At 38.3% G+C, this 16,235-nt stretch overlaps 1 protein-coding gene across 3 annotated transcripts in view; it reads right to left on the bottom strand.

Moving 5' to 3' along the window:
- Positions 1–2,007: 2,007 nt before the first annotated feature.
- mtss1 (MTSS I-BAR domain containing 1) overlaps positions 2,008–16,235 on the bottom strand; it is a 74,212-nt gene continuing 59,984 nt past the window's right edge. Inside the window, exons 7-15 of one of the 3 annotated variants that reach the window (XM_085353381.1) lie at positions 12,585–12,742; positions 12,371–12,478; positions 11,324–11,421; positions 10,596–10,671; positions 9,505–9,681; positions 7,847–7,975; positions 5,668–5,818; positions 5,145–5,171; positions 2,008–3,846 (exon numbers count right to left, since the gene is read on the bottom strand). In XM_085353381.1, the coding sequence (XP_085209507.1) occupies positions 2,690–3,846; positions 5,145–5,171; positions 5,668–5,818; positions 7,847–7,975; positions 9,505–9,681; positions 10,596–10,671; positions 11,324–11,421; positions 12,371–12,478; positions 12,585–12,742 (2,081 nt within the window). In that variant the 3' untranslated portion in view covers positions 2,008–2,689. The remainder of the gene's footprint in view (positions 3,847–5,144; positions 5,172–5,667; positions 5,819–7,846; positions 7,976–9,504; positions 9,682–10,595; positions 10,672–11,323; positions 11,422–12,370; positions 12,479–12,584; positions 12,743–16,235) is intronic. The other 2 variants (XM_085353379.1, XM_085353380.1) reach the window with 2 other exon arrangements.

Raw genomic sequence — 16,235 nt, 5'->3', positions numbered from 1 at the left:
CACATTAAATTATTATAAAAGTAATCAGCTGTTGCTCCAACAAAAATTATTTTAACCACTCAAATTCGCCAAATCTTTAACTGAGGACAATCTGAGTCCAACATGCTAACAGCTCACAAATGAAGAAGATGGGCAACTTTTAGAAGCAACACATCGGTTTAGCAGCTGTATTAGCAGGAAACACCCAAGTAATGAGGCTGCCATGGTAAAATATGCTAAGCTACAAATTATTTCTTTAGTCAACTTTTATTAACCTGCACTTGATGCTATATTTTTCTGGTTCAAGCACAGGAAGTGAGCGCCCCCAATTTCTCATGGCCTTAGACTGAAGTGCATCAGAAGACAAAACTCCAGGTTAATTACTGAAAACATCTGAGGTGTGACTTAAAGGACTATAAACTAAAAAACAAAATAAAACAAAAACAAAACAGGGAATAAAAAATAAAATAAAGAGACTTATACGATTTAGAAGGTCATGATTAGCAGAGGTAAACATTTTACCAAATTGGAACAAAGATCAAAAATAGAACCAGCTATTTCAGTCCAACCAAACTCTGTAGAAAAAATGTTTAATTTAAAGTTACGACAGTTTGAGGCTCAGCAGCATTTTATCCGAGTTGATTACAGTAAATCAACTAAAACGAATGTTTCAGAGATATTTCAGTGGGTGGAGTTGAATTGAAAACTTCAAGCAAAACCTAAACTTCACTGAATATAGCAGATCCTTTGTTTATAGAAACTAATTTGAAAAATGTTTGTCTAAATGATAAAAGCATAGTGCTATAAGTAGCTTCTGAATTTTCCAATAGTCAATATGGAAAAATCACAAGGTCTTTGTTGATACTCAAAAACAATTTTTAAACCTGTAACTAGAGCTGAAAAAAATAACTTAGTTTAATATAATCTGAGTAATTTAGAAAAACGAGACATTTTTTATGGTTTTCTCACATTTTATATAATAATATAACTCTTTTTAAAAATCGAAATAATTGTCAAGTTACATCTGCTCCTGATGCCCTTCAAACATGACTTCAGCATAACTTTTACTACTTGTGAATAAAACTGTATTATTCAATGTTCCTCGTGCCAACATGTTAGCGGTGCTTAAATCCGCATCATTGATGTCCTATAACTATACAGGGGAACAACAACAAGGAGGACTCCTTAAAATATTGTAACCAGGATATGCACACTCATCAAGTGGACTTCAAAGCCACATAACATGAATTATCACGACATGGCCTACAAACCACCCAGATTCAGTCATGCATTTACAGAAGACACCAGAATAAACCGATGCATAGGTTCTGTGGGTTCCAATAATAGTGGAAATAAAGAGAACTACAAACAATTACTTTAAAGTTGTTTTGGATTAATGTATATGTTGGTCACCAAGTAACAAGAAATGCCAAAAACCTATTTCTTGGTATTCATGTAGTATCTTGTCCACAATATCTCTTTAACAAAATTATGTTTAAAGCATTCTTGTTGATGCAAATATCTGTGTAAATAAATCTAAAGACTAAGTCTAGACTAAATCTAAGTCTTGAAACATGGCAGCGTTTACCTTATAAAGTACATTCAAACCATCAGTCCCCTGTGGTAGTTTTGTTCTACAGTTCAGCTCATCATAGCCAGCTATGTTTAGCAAAAATGCAACCCACATTTGTCAAGCCGCTTCTTCTGAAACATCAGTGTTGCCTCATAAAGTTGCCAACAAACCGCTGTCTATTTGTGACTTTTGCTCTAAAAAAAATTTGATGCTTATTTACACAGCAAACCAGAGTTTTTCCCCACAGTAACATTTTTCATTGTATTCCACAAACTCTCACGTTCAGAGGAAACATTTGGAGTCCCAGGAGTGGCACAAATCTCCAATCTAAGGTAAGAGCAATCAAGTGACCTCAGACCATATGCCACTTAAAAATAAATATATATATATATATATATATATATATATATATATATATATATATATATATATATATATATATATATATATATATATATATATATATATATCTCAAACCCAGTCCTTGTGTCCTCAAACTCTTTCTTGTTCTACCTTATTTAAATCTAAAGCCAGATGCAAAGTCACGAGTGTTAGCATTTGGCTCTTTGAGATGACCAGAAACCAACTAAATACTCAGATCAAATACACCAGACAATCACTGACCCAGAGTCAGTAAATTCGAAACTCCACGATCATGGTTCAACCACTGTGAGTCCACTGAACTACTGATAAACCCCGCCATCCTGGGAGACTAAGCAGAAAGCAAATCAAACACAGCCAGGCCAAAGATGCTAACAGCTTCCTGTTCTGCCTAATGACATTTTCTGACCAGGAAGTGAGTACCAACTAAAATAATCAAATCAAAAGTTCTTTCTGTAAGACTGAGTCACACAAAAACTTTATCCACAATCAAAATGCATGAAAAAAAAAGGCAAAAAGACGTTTGCTGCAACAACAGAAAAGTCTCAAAAATGCTTAAAACATAAATTTAAAAGGGCAATCAAGTAAATTTATAAAATAAAACAAGCAATGTTGAGTTCCAGCAAAAAAAAATCAATCTGTCAACACTTTCAAAGTGTGTTTGAGTTTTCTCTGTGCTGACACACTCTGATATCTCTTCAGAAACCAAACTAAACTTAACAGTTTAGCAGAGAAATAAAAATCTGCTGGTCAGCCTCATTTGTGATTGGTTGGAGGGGGTAGGAGAGGGGCAGAGCGATCATTGGTGATGGTCCTTCTGAGCTTTACTCCTCTAAGAAGGGTCAACATGTTTCTGTTGCCTCCTCCATCTCCTTCTTCTTCTTCTTCTTCTTCTTCTAGGGTGACCTGCTCAGGGTTTTGGTCCTGGCTGGAGGGTGGAGGAGCCTGGGGCTGGTAGTTGATGTTGTTGGGCACACCGGAGGGCTCTGCCTGAGTAGTGTAGGCCTGGTGCTGCTGTTGCTGCTGCTGGAACAGCTTCTGTTTCTGCTGCTCGTTCAACTGCAGCTGATACTGATCGTGCTGAGGCTGCAGCTGCTGGGCTTGCTGAATCTGGGGCTGTTGGAACTGCTGCTGCTGCTGCTGATGTTGAAACTGCTGCTGAATCTGTTGCCATTGCTGGAACTGTTGCTGCTGAATCTGTTTCTGCTGCTGGAACTGTTGCTGCTGAATCTGTTGCTGCTGAATCTGTTGCTGCTGAATCTGTTGCTGTTGCTGGAACTGTTGAATCTGGAATTGCTGGTTGTGCTGTTGCTGTGGTTGACTGTATTGCTGATGTTGCTGGTATTGCCTCTGTTGCTGTTGTTTGACACTGTTCCCTCCCTCAGATGGCAGTGAAGGAACAGTGGGTATGGGCACTGGGATGGGCATCTGGCCTGGGACAATCTGGTAGTATGGGGAGGAGGAGGGTGGTAAAGCACTAAGGCTCTGGGTGGAGGTGCAGAGTTTACTGTGACCTAAACCTACAGAAGAGGGCACTTTGAAAACGTTCTCATCGCTTCCGTTGGTTCCGCCGAGGGGTTTGAGTGGAACCTGCGGGGTGGAGATGGGGATGGGAACCCCACCACTGATTGTTCCTCTGCGAAAAGGCGGCTTAGATGAAGGTTTGCGCCTGATGGTTGCCGTGTGGGATGGCATCTGGCGGTTAGACACACCACTCAAGTCGGACTCAGCCAATAGGCTGACAGTAGAGGCAGGACGCTTGGAGTGGATGAACTCCCGGTACTGGAATCTGAGGTCGGAGTTTCTCGGGATGGTCGATGACTTGTCGAAATCTGACTGGCTGTTGCCGTGGGAGAGGTGATGTAAGGAGATAGAGTCAGTGTCTCCGTGGAGAGAGATGGACTCATAGTCGACTGCAGAGATGGGGAGAGAATGTTAAAATGTTAGTTGCTCTGCTTTCAGGCAGACCTTTCATTACCTCTGGATTATCTCAGTGACATTTTTTTTTTTTTTTTTTTGTAAAGGGTTCTCATCTGCTCACCTGACAGACAAACAACAGAAGCAGCAGGAGCACATAATCACATCAGTGACTCACTGTCATGTTTGTGAATGAACAATTAGGGGATGCATCATTGTGGAAACTCTTATCAAACAAAAACAGGGCAACATGCAACCTAATTACTTTTAAAACGCATGCAAAGCTCCAGTTCAATGTTCCAAATAATAAGGTTAAAAACAGACGTCAATTCATGGCAACGACATTAAATTTGAAAAGGTCAAACACACACACAGACACACACAGGAGGAAGTAAATTACAGACAAAGCAGCTGAATTTGTTTCTAATGTTCTGTTTGTTTTGGGTTCCAAAATTAAGTAAAAAAAGGGACTACGTAATTTAAATGCTTCTGGCAGCTTCTCATCTGCTAGCATCAACACCAGAAATATGAAATGTGAGTAATTAATGTCTTCTCTTTGCAAGCAAGTGTGATGGGAGAAACCTCAGTCTCCTATAAGCTGGGTGACTAAGCTAAAAAAAAAAATATAAATAAATAAATTCCATACCTGGATTAACGTTGTATCCAAAAATGTATTAATTAACTTAATGGGTAAAATAAACAATGTCAGCTTGTCCGCCTGATGCCCTCACAGCAGTGTCACAAGATTTAGCCAATTTTTACATCACTTTATACTTTGATACAAAAGGAGCTTTATTTATTTATCTATTTATTTATTTTAAAGGATCTGCTGGGTAAGCAAGAAGTGACTATCCAGAGAAGTGTTGCCTCCTGGGCACCATGCTTCACAAGTGAATCATCGATAATTTGCTGATGTTTAAAATCGCAGTCCTGAAGCCTAGAAAATGCTTATGTTTTGTAACACTAACACTGTAAAATTGAGAAGAGAGATTTTATTTTCCTTGTGCTTGATAACCGAGATAACAAGAGGAAACTGCAGCCACTAATGATTAGGTTATTAAAATTGGCCATACAAGTGCCCTGACAGGCACCAAAATTAATAATTTTATCGTTGCCAAAAAGATTCTAATATTTGAAAATAAGGACAACGTTTATTGCTTCTTTTAAATAAACAGTGCTCTTTCAGCTGATGTAAGATCTTTAATAGATGAACCAAAAGTAGATTTGATGGTATGTTGGACGTGACATAAGCAGACAGGCAGGCAGGCAGATATACAGGCAGTCAGAGACCTACCATAGATAGGAGGATCTCTCTTTACAGCTGGAAGAGAAGGAAGGCAGTTTAACCAAGAAAACACAAAACTACTCAAAGAAATACAACAGGAAAAGAAGTAAAGATGAGCTGATACACCAGAAAAGCACAGAAAAAACAAGTGAACAGCAGGCAGGTCAAGAGAGTCAGTTTCACTGTCAGAAATCAGAAATGACACCCACTAAAGGGTAAATCCGAGAAATTCAGCCAGACAAGCAGCAATTCACACCAAGGTTATGGCTCCGTGAGAGAATGGGTTTCCATTTTCATAATAAACACAACATCTAATTGCTTTATTGTTGGCGGTGCTGCTGCCACTTTAGGTTGTATTTGGATCACATGATGTTCGTCTCGGCCACATAGTTGGTTCAAACAGCTTTTAATCAAGAGCTCAATTCGATTTTCTATTATCTCTAGGACAAAAACAACAACAAAAAAATCCTAACAGCACAGTGAGCTGTGTTTAGTATAAATAAAAAGAAGTGTTGTGCTTTAATGTACTCACTGTGGGTGTGTATAGTGTCCTCGGAGCAGGACGGGGTGGTTGTTTGGGTGCTATAGCCGCTGGAACAGTGCAGAGAATCTCTGCTGCTTCTCGGGGCGTCAGAATTCAGCGCACCCAGTGACAATGCCAGCTGATCCTGGGCCAAGCAGGGCTAAAGGAGTGAAAGAAGGAGACTGATGAGGTTACAACTTTTCAACTAACGAAAGATCTATATACTCCCGCAAGATCATGCTTCTCATTCACTGTTGACCATCCAGCGGTCAAAGCTTCTGTCCAAAGTGACATCCGCAAAACTTTTGTCAAGCTTTTGAAAGTGTGGTTGGAGGACAGGGGGTGTTTGTGCTATTTTATGTAAATATTTTAAACGTATTCAGCATTAATTTTTAGCAACCCTTTTATTTATTTATTTATTTATTTTTTTAATAATAAACTACTTTGGATTGAAAAGTGCTATAAAAATAAAATTCAATAGCAGAAATAGGACAGAAAGGCATTTTCTTGGCTCATAATCGGCCTTCGGGATTGTGACGAGGTAAATAAGCACAATATAGTAAAGGCAGTGCATTTAGATCATAATCATGAATAAAAATACGTTTTATTTAACGTTTCATTTTTTAAAGTGTTAACATTCTGTAAATGTTTTCATTATTTCCAGCCAAATCAACTTGAGACACCAAAAATTCCTCTATGGAGGAAAATCCCTGTAAAAGAGCTTTTGCATATGATCAACCTAGCTAACAAACAAAGCTAACAAAGTGGCTCACAACTTTGTTAGTTTTGAGACTTTTTAATAATCTATGCTCGTCCTCTGCCTCCTGCTGGGTTATCAATATGCCTGCATGTTCAGGGCTCCAGGTAAAATAAGTTCAGGTGTCTTTTAATTCATAAAGTCAATTAGTGATGAATGTAATTTGAGTATTTGGAACAAGTTTTTTTATTTATTTATTTTGCTTTAGAGAAAAACCACAGAAGCAGCCCGCTCTGAATGTCATCTTTGTAGTTTTAACTCCATGACTGTCAGACTCAGAACATCACCTGTGCGTTTAACCACAGGATGTTTGCACAAGAACCACCAACCACCTTTTAGAGCCTGTTTAGCACCAAAAACACCAGTTCACCACAAGGATCTGTATGCTGACTGAGAACATCAACTGTGACAATTTCACACAGATGAAATACAAAGAACTTCTCTTTTTTCCCCGAAGCACTTAAACTGTCACAGTGGAGTGCCATAACAGCACCTCCTGGTTCTTCCTGTCACTCCCTGAAAGCAGGAAGCAAGAACATGGGAGGACAAAGAAAAGGAGGAAAGCAAAACAGACAAGGTACTGATAACAGTAGAAAGAAACAAAAGAGAAGAGGAGCCGCCATAAGATTAGGGGTGCAGATCATTTTAGTCCTCTGATCTCCTGCTGCCCTCTGGTGGATGATTTGGTTATTTTAAAGATCCAATTCCGCTGTTTTTGAACTCTATAATATACCATTGAAAATACACTTGCATGCATTTTCTGACTTTTATTTATTATGTTTTGTTTTAATAAACAGTTTTTCTTAGTTCATAGACTGGATCAGTAAACAAAAAATATAAACGTAAAATAAACTCGTGTCTTCAGGGATGTTTAGTACAGCATTATTTTACTTTAATATTTATCATTAGTTTTGATTTTTAATTCGTTCTCGTGAATTTTTTTGTTACAGTTCCATTTCATTTCAGCAATTTCCACAGTGGTTTTTCTCATTTTAATTCAGCTGTTATTAGTTTGTGGGTTTTTTGTTGTTTTATTTAAACAGAAATTTAAATACATTCATGTATTGTTTTGTATTTTTCTTTTAATTTCTATTTAGCTTTTTATTAGTTTTTCACTTTAGTGTTGTTTGTTTGCTGCTACAGCTTTGATGTTTAAAAATGTTTAATATTTTGGGTTTTTGTTTTAACATTTGTGTTGTGAGTGTTGCAGGTTTACATTATAATACACAAACAACCCTCCCAGTCTCAATAAAGATGGCATCAATTCCTTCCGTATGCTTTCCAAGCAAACACAGTTTGTTTGTTGTTTTTTAAATTATTTTAGACAGCACACAAATACTGTTTCAGTTAGTTTCATGTAGACTGAAAGATACAGATGAGATTTTACAAGAACAATCACCAGAATCCAAATATGCTTTCTGTGGGTTTTACCTTTCCAGATGCAGACATGGCGCGAGCTCGCTCTCCATGTATGTAGGCATTGTGTGAAGGGGCCAAGAGGCCGTTCTCCGCCCCTCCAGTTCCCCCAGAGGCCAGCTGATTGGTGGACCCAACTGAATCCTGTCATTAAGAAACCAAGTCAGAGCGGATCAAAGGTACAAATCATCAAATGTAGAATCACAAATCAACCGCAGAGAGTACAGAGAGTATAGTTCTGTTCAGCCATCATAAAAGTCTCTGGTGGAAAGAAATTGACAGAATATACATTTGTAATAAAAGCTTGTAACTTACATCCATGTCAGCACAGCCATCAGTTTTAATCAGATGTGTAAGAAACAAGCTCTATTTTCTATATATCAGACTTGCATAATGGCTGCTGATGTTAGACCATCAACACGACATGTTAGCAGTTCAGCCAGCGTTTTACTGAGAGAAACATCACACAGAAAATACTTATTTGTCATTTTAAAAATATCAATAAAAGTTCCTCATTCAACAGCAACATGAACCCTTAATGATTTTGTTCTTTCTCACGTAATTTTGAGATAATTTCCTCAATTTTAAACATAAATTTACATTTTTATTACAGGACGACTGACAAGACACCACTGACAGCAATAATGACACCAGTTTAAAAGGCCATTACGCCAAAATTCAAGAACAGAAAGGGCGTCTTAGCGGCGGGAGACAAATAACAGGTTTTTGAGATAAGGAGAAGGCTTGCTTTTGAGGTGGGATGAAGCAATCGTGTTATTTATTAAATAACAGTGTTAACAAGGAAAAAAGTAAAATAAATATGTCACGTTTGGCTTTGTGTAAAGCCATTAGTGGACGGGTTTGATTTTTTTTCTCTTTTTTTAAATAAAACAAATTATTACATTCACTGCTACTGAAAATAAGGAGTGGGATGTTATGAATCTTTTAAATGTCCAGGTGATCGTATATCAAAAATATATTATGGGCAGTTTTTTAGAATTCCTAATCCAAAAATCCAACATCAACTAAGCTAAAATGACCACAGCATTTCCAGCTAAACTCCTGGCTTAGAGAAAGCAGTCAGGGAAGAGACCTGACTTTTTTTTCCTTAAAAAAAAAAAAAAAAAAACTCTAAAGAAGTGTCATTTTGAGTCTAAAAGCTATCAAGAAAAGTAAGGTTTTTTTAAATTGAATATTAGTACAGTACTTAACTGTAACACATAAATCTGAAACATAAGCATAAAAAAGTTGACACAAAACCACTTTTAAAGAGAATGAAAAAAAGAAAAGAAAAGACACTGATAAATAAACAAATACTGCAAATACTCACACAATTACAGAGTCCCTAGAACTGTACTTGTGAAGGCTCAGAAACATTTTTTATGGAATGGGATCAAGAATTACGTCTAAAATTACAACAAAATGGATTTGAGATATGAGATCCATCCTGGGACACTGAGGGTGGAGGAGGCCGTAGACAATTAAAGGTGAAACTGAAGGTGTGAGCTGATGAAAAAATGTGGAATTAAAAAAAAAACAAAAGAGGTAAAATAGCTGGAGCCAATGTGACATTGAAACCAGATTCACACCAATGGAAGACAAAAGGGTCAAAATCACAGGACGGCACTCGGGTGGTCGGGAGGAATGTAATAGTTATATAGTTTTTTCCTCACAGTTTTCAAATCCCTGCGGCTAAAGCGGCGACTCTCAGCGGGGCGGTGGCCATAGCCAGCTGCGTAACCATAGCGACCACGGCTGCCGTGACGGCCGAGGCGAGAGGGGGAGTTCCCTTCGCTGAGAGATCGACCGCTTTCATCGCAGCCGGTGAGCAGATAGGGGGAGGAGCAGCGCTACACACAGGAAAGGGTTAGAGTGGCATGTGTTTGTTTTTGTTGTTACTGTTACAAGCTTTTATTTTGAAGATCCTTAAAGCTGACAGTGTCATTTTAAAATGTGGATGAAGCCTGAAGAATGTGGAGTGTACAGCATTGCAGGAATGGTATATTTAAGTGAAATGCACCTTTAAAGATATTGAAAATATTTGACCAGAATTTGCTTTATTTATTGCGGAAATTTGATTTAAAACTATAAAGTATATAAGTTTGAATGAAATAAGAGTATCTTAATATCACTGATGTACAGTATATGGCTAGAAATCAATGGACAGCCCCAAATGCTACACTTGTGATTTCTGGGCATTAATCTGCTGCTAACATTTGCCCACATTTGTTCCCATTCAGCCAGAAAGGTTTTAAAGTCCAACAATGAGGTTGGGGGATCTGGCCTAAAGCTGAGCGCACACACACAACTGTCAGGCTGATTTTAAATGCACTTTGGAAGCGTCGGCCATAAGCTATTTAAGAAAGATGGACATAACCACCGTGCCCTCAGCTATATTTTGCATTTTGAACTGTCAGTACAGCATTTTTGGTGCTGCCATTTTACATATATACACCTTTTTTAGCCAAATGTTAAAATATTTGGACAAGAGGATGAAGTGATTCTCTGTTAACGTTAGCAAGCACAGTATGGATGCAGTGCAGAAAGTTCATCTGAATTAGAAGGAAGTTGCTTTCTACAATTATATAAGAAAGATTTACCATTACTGTCCTGGAAATAAAAAAAACTGAGCTAAAAGACACAGGAGTGTGTGAAAAGGGATGACCATGTACTTTTGGCCACATAGTGTACAATATATTCTTAACAGTATTTTTGAGAACAACAGAAATAAAATTGTTGTAACAAAGGTTAAAAAGTGCGTTACCTGCATGTGTAGTCCATCCACAGCACAGCTGATAGAGTCCAAAGAGGGAACATGTCTCACTGATCCTGACTGGTAGCTATGAGGCCAAGACACAGAAAATAAGAAATGAAGAAAGAAAGAAAGAAAGAAAGAAAGAAAGAAAGAAAGAAAGAAAGAAAGAAAGAAAGAAAGAAAAAAGCAGCGACTGTCTGGAATGTGAAAATCACATAATAAAGAACTTATTTAAGAATTAAAAGCCATAAACACTGCAAAACACAACAAAGTGAAAGAGGAATGAAGTTGCTGCTATAAGCTCAGTGAAAGTTTGAAATGGAGCCGAAAGCCAGTAATATAACACGCTTTGTTGTGATTGTCTGTTTACACTCTCATCCTGGACATCTCGAGTTATCACCTCTGCACAACGTGCACACTCTCATGTGCGTCAGTCATAAAAAGGCACGACTTTATGACTGTAACTGTCCAATCTGACACTTTGATTATCACAACTCAGAAAAATATGTAGTCTGAGCCTGGATTTAACTTTGACTTGCATCAACTTGCACAGAAACAAAGTTTAAGGTGTGATTTTTAAATATAGTGCAGTACACACAGTAAAGTTACAAACACTGTGACAAAACATCAAAATGAAAAGAAAGCAGCAATGCACACTGATATTATTAGAATGTGAAATGAAGTGATATGAAATACTGTATGTTGTAAACTGATATCAGCTTTGGTGTGTAACCCACCTGCTGATGCTGCTCTTCCTGGAGAGAGTGTTACTGGGAGAAGCTGGAGGTGTCTGATAGGTGTAGCTGAAATCAGAACCTTTAAGGTCCAGGATCACCTGTAATACACACAAAAGACAGCTGTGGTGTTTTTCCTTTTATTTTCCAAAGTTGGGATGTTTCTACTGAAGGCATAAAGCTCAGAAATACAGGAAGTGCTGAAGCTGGAACTATATTCAGTGGTGGATTAATACACATTTGCAACTCCAGTGGGTATTACCAGAACCAAGTTAGTTAATGACAGTGTGGGTCAAAATAAAATACAGCGTGTAGTTTTTTGGACAAAGATGGGTCTTCGCAGATAAACCATGCTTTGCATACATACACAGCACTTTCAGTAGACCCAATCACTGTTGGTCGTAGTCTTTTTCTGACATTTGCTGAAAATAAGACACAAAATAAAAAAAAAAACAAAACATCATCTGCCTTGAAATTGCTAATGTACTTGGGCGGGGCCTTCCAGGCATATTAACAGCCACCTAAATGTTTCTGGCAGCTTGAGCATTTTTTATAATCTGTCAGAGAAAACAATGTCTTCACTCTTATGTTGAAATTTAAGGTTCTTTTAATCTTTTTCATTCAAGGGGGAAAAATGAATTTTTTTATTTTTTTTTTAATGCAAATTCGTTTTTTTGTTGTTTTTTTAAATGACAAGGACCTGCTGATTAAATGGTTTGTCATGCTGGGCTACTTCTTTAGAGAAGCCCCACCTCCATGTGTTGAATTGCTTTGATCTGCAGTAAGCGGAAGAGCCACAAATCATAACCTGTTGCAAAAACTGATCTGTGTGCTGCAACATTAAGTTCACCAAGGTTGCAGAACAAGAGCTACTGTCAACTTGTCACAGCACTTGGCAATTAAAATATTTGTGGATGAGAGTCTCCCACCACAGAGAATCCAAATCTGGGGAAAACAGAGTAATAGCACTAAAAGGGTAATATTAGGCCTGCAGAGGGTGCTAGAGAAAAACTGAGAGATCAGTAAAGATGGAGAAGATGGTTAAGGTACCTGCTCGCTGGCTGGTGGAAGTTTATTGGGTTCAGCTGTCAAGTTTGTCAGATCTTCCAGAATGGTCTGCAGGTGTGTCACCTCACCCAGCATGTTGATCTCATGGTCCTACGAGACAAGCTCCTTTTATTTTACTTTGCCAGATTAGAAAAGTCTGAAAAAGTCTTGTTCTGTATCCCTCTTTCACACACAGACACACACACACACAACTGACCAGCACAGGCTTCAGCATGCTGACAAAACTACAGTATCGAGCTCTTTCTTCTATCAGTGCTCTGCACACAGCTCGCTTCTCGGTGTCCTCCAGCACAGCGTAGCGCACATTGACGTCCTGCAGCGCGTTGTCCAATTGTCCCCGAGCTTCATCCTTCCCTAAAACACAAACAGGAGGAACTGATGGTAGATCGGTCCAGATGATAGAAATATATGGAGACAGCAGAAATGTCTGTAGTCCAAAGCAATTCTGATATCTTAGCTTCATGATACAAATCACCAGTATTACACACACACACTCCTGGAACAATGATGAGAGGACAAGAGTATGTAGAAGAAAAGGCTCATGATAGAGCCATCGTACAGACGGATGATGGCCCTAAACGTACAGCAAACGCAACTCAAGAAACCCTTAAGGCAAAGAAATTGACTTCTCCACTTCAGCTCATCTAAAAATGTTTTTCACTGCAGGAAGGAAAAACTGAGGATAAAATTACCACAAACAAGCAGAAACAGAAGGCAGCTGCAGTAAAGATCTCAAAAAGAATCCCAAGGAATGAAACAGCTGTGTGTGGAGGAAACCACACAGAAACTTTACATAGAAATTCGTGCAAATGAATGATAGGCATCGTTTTAGTTTTCCAAACACTTTTAAACCTGTGAAAAATGCTATGTTTAAAAACCATCTGTAATTTTGTAACAGTATATACATTTATTTTGTGTAAAACCCATCAAATGAAAGCTGTGAGTCTGCACTTAATTACATTATCACCACAATGTTTCCCACTGTTTAATTTTAATTTGATTCGGCGTTAATTTGTTTTTCGAAAAATGAGGATATTATGCAAATGTCCTGATGCTTGATTACACAACAGTGAAAAAATTCCCACCACGCCATCTGTGGTAAAAACTTTCACAAATCCATCCTTAACTTTTTGATCAACTTTCTACTGCAATATAACAACCAGCTAATGTTAAATCTAAAAATATTTGCTTTTGGTGTATTCATGGTGTGGAGGCAGTTAACCAAAGCAAGTATCACAGTTCTTATAAACAACATTAACATTAACATCTCTTCCTTATAATGAGCAATACTGTGTGTGAAGGAAACCACACAGGCTCACAATGTGTTACCCATATGCTACCACCAGAGGGTAGAACAGCACCACATAAAAGCAGTGAAGAGACACATGCAAACACACACACACACACACGCAGTCAGCTGTTTGTCACACACCCTGCCCGGCCTTATGTTCAGCGCACACAGAAGGATAAGTGCCTAAAATGTGAAAATTAGTATGGCAATGTAGGATTTCCCAGCTCAGATTAAGAAGACTGAGCGTTTTGTCGTTAACAGGCATCTTGCATGCTTAGAATTCCTTCAATAACGTGTCAGTAAAAGGCTCTGAGTAATTGAGGTGCTTTAGAGTGGGATGGAATTTGAGTTTGAGGAAGAGAAACGGACATTGGTTTCCCTTTCTCTGACTCCTTTGATTTGATTTACTACATTGTTTACTGGACTCTATGCCAGCATGTGAACCATACCAGGCTTGTCACATGAGTCATGAGAAGCCCTGAAACCCAGCTCACCACTGCAACAACCTCGAGTCTTTGTTAGACAATAATAGCCTTCACAAAGCTAGCCATGGGACAGTTCAGGAGTGATCTGCCTTGAAGATGATATTTTACAGTTCTGTCATCACCATTTTAGCTCTTATTCCTCCCTGTAAAGCAGACTGGGTATTATGCTTAGCTGATGCCTAAAGCCTGAAACCTTTCTAATGGCCATTAGGGAATAACTCCTTGTTAGTCCATGACAAAATTACCCTATTGCTCTATAAACTTAGGAAACACTTTCCAGGTGAAACTCTGATCTCAAATGCTGGTTTCAAGTGTTATTAAAACCAAATTATATATATTTTTTACATTATGGTCCTCATTTGACTCACAAAGTAAGATAAAGCAGCTGGCCTCTTATGAGTGTGTAGTATCCCCTAGTTTCTCAATTAGAAAACAACAAGATGGCAACTGTAAAAAAAAAAAAAAAAAAAGTCTGCTTAAAGTTTCACAACAAAACTTCGGTAACTAATGGGTGGCATCATCTTGTCTTAATCTTTGATACAGAGTCTATTCTTTTACACCGCCAGCCATTAGACCTGAAGAGGGCACATTAACTGAGATAAAGTGAGCAAAGGCTTATATATGAACAACTGAATTCAAATATGACACACAAAGTGCTGAATTGTGTTAAATGCCAAGTATTTGGTAGACTGAAATCCTAACGTCCTGGATCCTTGATTCAAAAAGCATCAACTTTTCTCCAAATTTATTCAGTCTGGTGCACTCCAAGGTTCCAATATAAAGATTACATACAAAAAACAATCCATTTAAATGCTGCATCAGCTTTCAGCTAGCTTACAATGTGCCAACTGCATCCTGCACCAGCACACACGGTCATGGCTGTTTTTATGAATATGGACTCGTCACTGACAATCATCAAAATGTAATTTTTGCCATTAAAAAAACCCCAAAAACCAAAACACTCCTGAATACACACTTTTGAGTCAAAGAACTTTTTTTTTTTTTCTCACCAGCTCACAGAAGGCTCTGTCTCTTCAGTGAACTGTGATCAAATCCGTTCCCTCATTTCTTTCTTTTCCACTCCAAACTAACAGTCTTCATGCCACACTGACAGGCTGTAGTATAAGGTCAAAGCTGCATAACTAACAGATATTTCCACGCAAGATTCTCAGCGTCTCTCCACTGGAGCCCACAAGTTTCCACATCACACTTCTGTAAGCTGCACACTGGACCTGCTTGTACCTACATGTGCTAAACTCATTTAAGGTGAGTGCAAAGAAACTTTCCCCTTTTCAGCAGACAAACGTAAAAACAGCCTTCTGGTGTCAGAACCGGCACATACGTCATTCTGCTGCGAAGTTCAAACATCCAAGTGGAGAAACAAAAAGCAAAGCACATTTTTGAGACCAAATTCTTCAGGATAATTTTCAGGATTCCCTTAAGAATCTGACCGATTTGTTGCACTAGAAAGATTCTGAAACTGAAGTTAAGCTAAAATCACTTCAGGCAATCTGAAATGGTGTGTAAAAGACATGACTTAAATGTTTTATGGCATTTATAACACATGCTCCATGTGTCGCCACTGTGAGCACAAAGAAAGTCAATGTCAGTGCAAACTGCTCCTCCACAAAATTCAACAGATGTTTGATGTCACCAAAGCAATAAGGATTATTTCTGAACTGTGAATCATTCAATGTTACTGGAGGAGGAGAATGTTACAAAAACATTTCAAAGGATATGGGGGAGAATGTGACAGAGCAGAGATGTAACCAAATGAATTTTAGAAGCAAGTCTTGTCAGTCCAAAGCTCCTGGGTGGATTATTTATTTATTTCTTTGTTAAAGGCAAAGGGTCAGTTTAAAAACCTTTTCCACTATAGTCTAGATTTCTACTAGAGATATGTGAAGTCACAGTATGGCTGCATTAAAAGCTCAGTACAAGTGACAACACAATCAGTATCTGTGGCTCATCCCCACAACGCAATGATCTCAAGCCTTTAAATACCCTCAAATTAAGAGGCAACCCCCTACACTGAAAATTGAAGCGGGAAGTCTGCCTCCACAGACTTGAA

This window comes from Diplotaxodon limnothrissa, linkage group LG5, assembly GCF_057381915.1.
Source record: "Diplotaxodon limnothrissa isolate DT_005_m linkage group LG5, D_limnothrissa_male_GT1.1, whole genome shotgun sequence".
NCBI classification, from domain to species: domain Eukaryota; kingdom Metazoa; phylum Chordata; class Actinopteri; order Cichliformes; family Cichlidae; genus Diplotaxodon; species Diplotaxodon limnothrissa.
The sequence above is the reverse complement of the archived record's forward strand: the minus strand, read 5'-3'. Positions and strand labels throughout refer to the sequence as shown.